The sequence below is a fragment of the Penaeus monodon genome, chromosome 3, assembly GCF_015228065.2.
Source record: "Penaeus monodon isolate SGIC_2016 chromosome 3, NSTDA_Pmon_1, whole genome shotgun sequence".
Lineage (NCBI taxonomy): Eukaryota > Metazoa > Arthropoda > Malacostraca > Decapoda > Penaeidae > Penaeus > Penaeus monodon.
The window spans coordinates 24,319,132-24,329,131 of record NC_051388.1 but is presented as its reverse complement, the minus strand read 5'-3'; the positions used below and the strand labels follow the sequence as shown (position 1 = coordinate 24,329,131).

The 10,000-nt window shown below is 40.8% G+C and overlaps 1 protein-coding gene across 2 annotated transcripts in view; it reads left to right on the top strand.

Annotated features, from left to right (window-relative positions):
* LOC119593583 (aminopeptidase N-like) overlaps positions 1 to 10,000 on the top strand; it is a 56,449-nt gene that overhangs the window by 4,041 nt on the left and 42,408 nt on the right. For both annotated transcript variants that reach the window (XM_037942540.1, XM_037942548.1), the window contains exons 3-10: positions 7,144 to 7,362; positions 7,475 to 7,683; positions 7,763 to 7,918; positions 8,025 to 8,155; positions 8,443 to 8,620; positions 9,322 to 9,505; positions 9,621 to 9,777; positions 9,890 to 9,971. In XM_037942540.1, coding sequence (XP_037798468.1) covers positions 7,144 to 7,362; positions 7,475 to 7,683; positions 7,763 to 7,918; positions 8,025 to 8,155; positions 8,443 to 8,620; positions 9,322 to 9,505; positions 9,621 to 9,777; positions 9,890 to 9,971 — 1,316 coding nt within the window. The remainder of the gene's footprint in view (positions 1 to 7,143; positions 7,363 to 7,474; positions 7,684 to 7,762; positions 7,919 to 8,024; positions 8,156 to 8,442; positions 8,621 to 9,321; positions 9,506 to 9,620; positions 9,778 to 9,889; positions 9,972 to 10,000) is intronic.

Sequence of the window (10,000 nt, the reverse complement as noted above, 5' to 3'; positions counted from 1 at the left end):
GCTTGGTGGATGGACAGATCATCTCAGATCATGTTGGGGTTTGTGAATGTTGGGCTGAGTATTTTGAGCAGTTGTACTGGGTAGTCCCTCCAACAGTTATCTTAGACGTAAGTGGTATCACAATACCTGTGCCGGACCCACCCATCAGCGAGGAACCTCCTACCCTAATGGTGGTTAGAATGGTGATTTCCAAGCTGAAGTGTGGGAAAGCCACAGGCATATGTGATATCCCTGCTGAACTGCTAAAGGCACGGGGCTTACATGCAGTCTTGACTGCCATCTGCCAGTCTGGCATCATTCCCCCTGACCTGGTCATCTCTCCCTGGAAGGGGAAAGGGGATCATTGGGACTGTAGCAACTACCATGGCATTACACTACTCAACATACCAGGCAAAGTTTTCGCTCACATTCTTCTGAAACGGATCCGTGACCACCTACAAAGGCATCAGATACCGGAGTAGTCAGGATTCACTCTTGGTATGTCCACCATAGGCCGTATCCTAGTGCTTCGAGTAACTGGAACACCGTTGTGAGTTCGGTCGTTGTGACATCCGACCTCAAGAAGACGTTTGACATTGAGAATCGCTATTGGAGATTCTGAGACTCAGGGGAATTCTGATACAGATTATTGGTCTAACAGCAAGCCTATATAACGGTGTGGTGAGGACCTATCAAACTTCTTCCCTGTTAATTCAGGGGTGAGGCAAGGCTGTGTACTTGCACCAACACTTTTCAAGACCTGCCTGGCTGGATAATAGGCAGAGCTACTATCCAAAGTCAGTGTGGAGCAACACTGGGCAATTTTAGGGTTTCAGACCTTGACTTTGCTGACAATGTTGCTATCCTATCTGAGTCCCTGGAGTCACTTGTGGCGGCTCTTGATGCATTTAGCAATAAGGCGAAGCCCCTATGCCTAGAGGTCTCCTGGACCAAGACCAAGATTCAGGACTTTGGGGGCCTGTTAAGGGAACCCTTCAGTCAATCTATGCTTGGACGTTGAAGTCACAGAAAGTGAATGTGGATGACCCTGCCCATCAGGTTGTCGCTTTGCGAGACAATCCTGGATGGAGGAGGCCCGTGGGACAACGCAGGAGGTCATGGCTTGGGCAGCTCGACGAGACCTGTCGCGAGGAATTAGAGATAAATCGTGGCCCTGCCTGGAGACTCGCCAGAAGGGACCCTAGTGGCTGGAAGCGAAGATTGGATGCGGCCATGCACCCTTGTCGGCGTTAGCCCCTTGATGATGACGATGATAATACACATACACACACACACACACACGCACGCACGCACGCACGCACGCACGCACGCACGCACACACACACACACACACACACACACACACACACACACACACACACACACACACACACACACACACACACACACACACACACACACACACACACACACACACACGCACACGCACACGCACACGCACACATATATAGGAGTAAAATTGTAAGCATAACAATAAAAGTAATGGAGATGTAAATAACAAATCTGAGTAGCATAACATGGATACATATAGGAAGACAGTAAAACATGCAATAACGGTAAAGGTGCAGTCAAATATAGGCAAGATTATAGCTGCGGACAAGAATAGAGGTACATTGTGACTAAGCGCTGACAGTATTTGCGTCGTCAGTGTTGTTGGTAATCGGTGCTAATGCCGCGATACAGTAGAAACAATAACCAAAGTAGAAAGTTATAGAGCCACAAAAATAAGTTTCGTGATATGAGGTGAAATTGTATATAGAATAGGTAACAAAAACGAAGGGAGAGAGAATTTTTAGGACAGTGAGGGAGGATAAAAATATGGAGAAAAGGGGTAGAAGAGTGTGTGAGAAAGGGAAACGCGGTCAAAGGAGGCTACGTGCCGATTTGGGAATTGGGAAAATTTAAAATAATTTTGGGGGGGTTACTGGGGGAAAATCATCCTCTTTTTTTTCAGAGAAACAATAGCAGGGTCAACGGAAAACCGGGACCGAGGACCTTTGATGAGGAGTGGGGGTTTTGGGAACGGGCCCTCGCGTAGATTCAGAGTAAATTTTTCTCAGCAGGGCTGGCTCGAACGTGGCTGGCCTGACAGTATTACTCGACAGTATTACAAAAAAGGCATCGAAAGGACAAAGAAAAAGACGAAAAAGGGAAAGGGGATCTTCCTGAAACGATAAGACAAATGAAAAAGGGCAAAAGAGGGAAGATCCCTATCCGGACCAATCCATCAGTTTTCAAAAATGCTGAGGTCAGTAAATTTCCCTTTTCGCTTCCTGAAATTTGTGCTAAAACTTAGGAAAATTCATTCGCCTTTGGTGTGTGGGAGGTAAAAATTCAGTGCCCTGGATAATGTAAAAAGGGTAGGAAAAATTTATTAGTTTTTGTGTGGGGAAAATTGGCCCAGACAAACAAGGGGGGGGGCAGGGGGAAGGAGCGTCCGGTAGGGGATGCTTTTTTTTTGTAAAATTTTCGTTTTTCCTTGTGTTTTCCCGCGGAAAAGTAGAATCTAATTTAAGAGAAATCAAAATTTTGGAGTGTTAGGAAAAAGAATTTAAAAATATCACACATTAAGGGAAGTGGGGGAGTGGGAGGAGTGATGAGCACCGGGGAAACGGTTTATGCGCCGTTTTTTGGGGTTTACGGGGAAAACTCAGCAAGCAATGGGGTTTTAAAAAAAGTGGTAGAAAAAGGGGGGGGCATTTTGAGAGTCTTTTCACACCTACCCACCACAACACACATAATATGTATGGGGGTGTGTGTGGGTGTGTGTGTGTGTGTGTGGGTTTGTGTGGGGTGTGTGTGGGGGGTTTGTGTGTGTGTGTGTGTGGTTGTGGTGTGTTGTACCGTCTTTTCCGCCGACACTTTACCCCAGACTCCATATAAAAACCCAAAGCACCACGCTGACACACCGGGCCTTTAAAAAAGGGAAGAAAAAGGGGAAAATTTAAATTTTATTTGCGCTGCATTGCGAAATTTTTTCAGGAAAAGATGGTGTTACCGAGGGTATTTTCACCAAGGGCAGATAAATGTATAAATTTTACACACAACCCACACAAACAAAAAACCACACACACAAACACACACACGCACACGCACACGCCAAACGGGAAAACGCACACCCCAAAAAAATATACACAAAACCCCACACACACACGCACACGCCCCCGCGCGCGCACACACACACAACAACACCCCACACACACCACACCACACACACACACAACCCCCACACACAACCCACACACAACAAAACCCCCACGGGAAGTTTTTATTTTTTTTTCCTAAAGTTATATCAGTAAAGCAACAAACACTAATGCAATTTTAAAGATAGAATCGGTTTGGGCAAACGAGTATTATTCCTGGGAATGGAAACGGCGCGAGTGAAGGCCAAAAAAATTTTAGAGTTTAAGAGTAAGGGTCTACAGAAATTTCATAAAAAAAAATACTTTTGAATTTCAAACCACGAAACGCTCGCACGCCCAACCCTGCCCGCAAACCAACCCCACGAAAACCCCAAGTTTTCCCTTTTTTCCTTTACGGGAAAATTTCGCACCCCGCCAAAGGCAATAAGTCCCCGCGTTTTTAACAGGATAAAAAAGGGAAAGTTTTATTTTTTCCACAGACCTTTCCCCCCAAACTCACAAAAACCCGGGATGGGCCCTGTTTTAGAGCCGTGGACCTTTTCCACAAACCCTTTGCCCCTAAACTCGATCTTTCGCTTTTTTTTCCACTTTTTTCCATCGACCCCGGGAAATATCTTTTATGTTTTTGCTCAGTTTGTTTCGGTTTTTCCTCTTCCCTTTTTTACACCATCCCTTTTCAGCAATTTTTTTCTCAAAACTTTTACTTCCAAACAAAACCAATAACCCTTTAAATTTTCCTTCCCGTTCAAAAATGTCCAAAAGCGGTCTTTACAATTTTTTTTTTTTCTAAACACTTCTCATTCGGCTTCTTCCTGTCCCTAAAAAAGCAGAACTCGTCTGTAACACCCTATTTTAAAAATATTTATCTTTTTTCTTGTCTATCTACTTCAGCACCCAACACTCAGAACCATATGATGCAATTGGGAAAACTAATGTGTTCAATAACCTCAGCTTTGTCCGTAAGGTAATGCTTCGGTCTTTCCAGATGTTATTGAGAGCAATTGTGGCGTTTTTGGCAATGGCAATTCTTCTTTTTAGCTCCGGTGAATCATCATATGTATTAGTTAAAACAGCTCCAAGATAAGTGAACTCTTTCACATTTTCCACAATCATTCCATTGATTGTAACATGTTCATCATGCTTCTCTAACTTTATCTAGTAGTTGTTGTAGTTCAGTGATACTGCTGGCAATCAAAACTATATAATCGGCGTACCTTAGATTTGATATTTTGTATCCTCCAACATCTGCAGTTCCTTCAAAATTCTCTAGAGCACCTCTCATAATTGTTTCAGAATATATGTTAAAGAGGTGCGGAGACAGAATGAAACCCTGTCGCACTCCTTGTTTGACTTCGAACCATTCTGTTAACCCATAAGTGGTTCTTACAGCTGCTTGTTGTTGGTCATACATAGCTTTTATTAGTTGGATGATGTGTTTTGGAAACTTCATATCGTTCATGCTATTCCAGAGGATATCGTGATCAACAGTATCAAAAGCTTTCAAATAATCGATGAAACACAGGTATAGGTCTTTTTGATGTTCTCTGTTTTTCTCTATGATCAATTTTAGATTTAGAATCTGGTTTCTGTTACCTTTTCCAGGGCGAAAACCTGCTTGTTCGTCTGCAATTTCCTCTCTTAACTTCTACTTCATTCTTTCAGCAATAATTTTCAACAAAATTTTGCTGCTGTGACTTATTAATGCAATTGTCCTGTTATTGTTGCATTGGAGTGCGTCACCTTTTTTAGGTATGGGAGCTTCTGGCCATCTTCTTTTGTTCCATATTTTTGTACAGAGTTTGTAGAAGAAGTATTCAACACTTTTGCCAGCATTCTTAATAAGTTCTGCTGTTATTTCATCTATTCCCGGGCTCTTGTTATTCTTTACTTCTTTTATGGCTTTTTTACTTCGTCTAACAGTGGCGGTGGTTCATCTTCGTTGTCATTGAGTCTAATTAATGTTGTTGTTAGATCTTTATGCTTTTTGTATAAGTTGGAACAATATTGATTCCATCTATCTTTGACTTCTTTTCCATCACATAAAACAAGTCCATCTTCAGTTTTGATAGTGTCCATTGTAGGTTTAAATTTTCGTGTGATGTTTCGTACTCCTTGGTAGAGTTCTTTAGTTGTCTTATTGATAGAACAGTTTTCAATTCTCTGGCAATGTTCATTTAAATATTTTTCCTTATCTTGTCGCAATAATCTTTGAATTTTTGAATTTTGTTTTTTGTAGATTACTTTTTCAACTGGATTATTGATACCCTTTGATTTTAGGCATCTTCTTGTTTCAATTTCACTTAGTGTTTTTTCAGATATCCAGGGGGAATTTGTCTTTTTCTTTTTGGCGATAGTTTCTTAAGCAGCGCTCAGCAGGAGTTCTTTTCCTTCTTCCCACAACTCATTTGGTGTTTTATCATCTTCACATTGATTGAGTATTTCAAATTTGTTTGACACTGTAATTCTGTAATTGTTATCAAGAGTTTTGTAGTCGAGCCTTAGAGGTGGTGTTGGACGCTCCATCTTTTTGAGTCTTATTTTAAAGTCGATAGTAGTAGTTGGTGGTCACTGTTGCAGTCGGCACCAGGTCTTGTCTTGGCATTTTTTATGCAACTTTTCCATTTTTGGTTCAGCACAATGTAGTCAATTTGGTTGCGTGTTCTTTTGTCTGGTGAAAACCACGTGTACAAGTGTCTTGGGTGGTGTTGGAACAATGTATTGGCTATAACTAGATTATTTGTACTACAGAATTCAATAAAATCTTTACCTCTTTCATTTATATCTCCAAGGCCGAATTTTCCACAGGTGTAAATTTTTAGATAATTTTTTCCTACTTTGGCATTGAGGTCTCCCATGTTCACTTTTACATCTCTGTTAGGGATTGTGTCTAAAGTATCTTGGAGAGAGTTATAAAATTTTTCCATTTCTTCATCACTTGCAATGTTGGTTGGTGCGTAGCATTGTATAATACTAATGTTATGAGGTTTTGCTTGTATTCTGACTTTTAAAATGCGATCATTTATTGGGCTGTACCCAATTAGTGCATTTGCAGTTTTTTTTCGTGAGAATCATAGCAACTCCGTGACTATAATTTCCTTCTTCTTTTCCAGAAAAAAGAACTGCCTTGTTTTCTTTAGTTTTGAAACTTCCATTACTTTTCCAATTGGTCTCACTTATTCCTAGTTTTTGAATGTTGTATCTATCCATTTCGTTACAGACAGTATGTAATTTACCCATCTCTTTCATTTTCCTTACGTTCCACGTTCCGATTTTTAATGTGTTTCTTAATTGGACATGTTTTCTTTATCTTCTTTGTCTTCCAGATGCATATTTAATATTGTCAGCCTGGTTGCCCACTGAATAACGCGCCCCTTGATAACCCACGCGATGGGCGATGTGGTATGAATTATCATTTCTGTATTTAATCATTGGTGTAGAGGTTTGTCAGGAGAAAATAAAAGTTGAGTGGAATCCCCCAGCCTCCTTCTCAACTCGCAGTCTCCAACTAACTAGGAGGAAGAATCTCTGCCACTTTAAAACAGTTACACTGTAATACGCCAGACATATTATTTGGTGAAACCAGTAATCAGTTGAGCTGAAGGTGTTTTCACCAGATATCCACTGCCCTGCTGCCGACAGTTTCACCGCAACCCTGGTATAGGGAGCTAATAGGGTGCTATCCTTGTTCAAGGGAACCCCAGGGTGCAGTTTATTGTCTTACCCAGGATATCTTATCCACATACAGGTGTTCAAAATATCTGTGACATCAGTTCCAAAGGCTAGATCTTGCATGTAGCCAGAGAGAGCACTGTTGTCTTCATTATCAAATCTGAATCTGTACAAAAGTACTGTGTGTGTCGTGATATATTTATTCAGAAAAGTTTATGCCATTTCACACTATGAACTCTGTTGGCTTTCATATCTTTCTTCCATGGATTTCTGAATGGAATGTATGCTGGTGTTGCTGTACATCTAGTAATCATATATTCATTGACAACAGACCGATGTACTACTAACTACAAGAGATGAAGCTGATGACTTGGGCATACGATTGCCTAGCTCCCTGAAACCACTCCATTACCTGGTCAAACTCCAACCCTTTATCAATGGCAACTTTAGCATCTTCGGCTACATGGAGGTGGAGATGGAGGTGCTGGAACCGACCTCGAAAATCACGCTCCACATGGCCGACATCATCACTAAAAACGACACAATAAAGGTAGGTATTTGTGCCGATCGTTGCTGAGCAATATTTAACACATGATGGAGATTTAGCGCATTTCAGCATGACCTAATATTTGGAAATCATTGCATCTCCTCTTCTGTTTCAGGTGTATACTCCTGGTCAAGCGACAGGCCAAGGTGTAAGGATCATGAAGCATGAGTACGATCATAGTCGTCAGTTTTATATCGCCCATCTGACGAAAGAGCTGCAGAAGGGAAGGAAGTACATTCTCTCCATGGAGTTCCTTGGTTATCTCAATGATAAGCTGCATGGGTTCTACAGGTCGACCTACATGGATGCTGACGGCAATGCCAGGTGAATAAGGTCATTATTCCATACTACTTATAACACTCTGATACATAATAGTTGTGTACTCACTATAAAAATTTTCCAGGAACGTTGCTGTGACACAGTTCCAGGTCACTGATGCCCGCAGAGCCTTCCCTTGCTTCGATGAGCCTGCCCTGAAGGCGATCTTTGAAATTCACCTCGCAAGGGAATCTTGGATGACGACCCTCTCCAACATGCCCATTGCCGAAACTATGCCTGTGTGAGTAGAATGGAAATAAAATCCATGTCAATGAATGGTCAATTTGGGCTTTGTCATATAACTTTCACTGATATGCTTTTATTGAGTCATATTTTTAAATGCACAGCGTCGGGCAAGAGGGCTGGGTGTGGGACCGTTACGAGAAGAGTGTTCCCATGTCCACTTACCTCGTCGCCTTCGTTGTGTCGGATTTTGTTCAAATCAACACCACAGTGAATGACAACGTGGTACTTCGAGGTAATAAGGGAACTCATAGTAAACACCAAATATTAATAGGACTTATGAGAGACATATGTCTAAGAGAAACCTTCATGCTCTTATTCCGGTGAAAGAAACGAGATTTTGAGTTGTATTGATCCTGTGAATTAAATATATCACTCCAGGGAATTATATGATGATTGTGTGATCTTCGATTCTTGACCTTTCGCCTTATCAGTAGATGAGGGTTTACCATATGGAATAGCAAGTATGTGCGAATAAGTATGAGGTTTATAACATTCTTTCCTGGAAATTCTCTCCCATAGTGTGGGCGCGACGAGAGGTCATAGATCAGGCAGAGTATGCAATGAAGATTGGCCCCAAGATCCTGAGCTTTTTTGAAAAGTATTTCAACGTGCCTTTTCCTCTCCCGAAGATGGATATGGTTGCATTACCCGACTTCTCTGCAGGAGCCATGGAAAACTGGGGTCTCATTACTTACAGGTAAATGCAGTGGATATAATCTAGATGTTTGGCATTAATAGAATATTCTGTTTTGTGACGAAAATATGGACTCATGGAATTCAGCAAAAATGAGAGTTTTAGCATTCTGCGGGCATTAATCAAATAAAAGCAATTTTAAAGTCTTAACAGTTTTATGACGATATCAATTTGACTTTTTATTTGCATTATTTCGAGAGAATATTGCAATATCTCCTCTTGGTGCATTTTTGTGCACAGATTCTCTGAGCCAAGATATAGTCTTTGATCCTCTGCATTTTCTGTTTTCTATGCAAGACAATAAATAATAATGGTGTACTTATTATAAATTTCTGTTATCAGTGAAAACGCATTGTAAGCATTATATCTACAATATACTTCACACACACACAAAAAAAAAAAAAAATTGAAGAAAAACATGGTTATCTGTACATAATATTAATACAAACGAATAGAAAACACATGGCTGTAATTTTCAAACCAAAAGCCGATAAAATCGGCAATTGAGGCCACGGGCATTTCTTAGCTAGTGAGACCCACAATCTACCCAAATTAACAACCTTGATTGAATGAATAACAACTGCATTGTAAATCACTGGAGCTGAAAAAACACAATGGACTATTTGATGTGGCCATACAGAAATTTTGTGTGACTCAACAAATACTTGTAGTGACAGAATTAATTTGCCTATTAATCCAAACAGAGAACAGTACCTCATGTACATTCCGGAAGTGTCAACCCCAGAATCAAGAGCATCTGTGACTGAGACAATATCCCATGAATTGGCTCATCAGTGGTTTGGGAACCTGGTTACTCCCATGTGGTGGGACGACCTCTGGCTTAACGAAGGATTTGCTACCTATATAAGTTTCCTTGGTGTGGATCATGTGAGTTATTTGAAGTTTTCATGTCTTAATCCATATCTTAATTGATACAATTTGTAATGTTTGAGATTAGTATCACAGATCACAGTGAATAATATTTCTATTCTCTGTTCAATAGGCAGAGCCAACATGGAAAGTACTGGAAACATCAATCATCCAAGGAATTCATGGTGTGTTCAGTCTTGACAGTCTGGAGTCATCACACAAGATCAGCGTTAGTGTCAATCACCCTGACGAAATCGCCGAAGTCTTTGATGGTATATCCTATCAAAAGGGTCAGTACTTATCCATTATTTTCTTTTTCTTCGTTTCGGTATTTTGATAAGAAAAAAGAATTTTCATCCATATGGGTAAATATTGAATGTATATTCTCTCAACACTTCTCAGGAGCGTCTATCATCAGGATGATGACCCATTACCTCACTGAAGCAACATTTAGGAAGGGGCTGACCAACTACCTGAAAGCACTGTAATTATGCATGACTAATAAATGCGTGT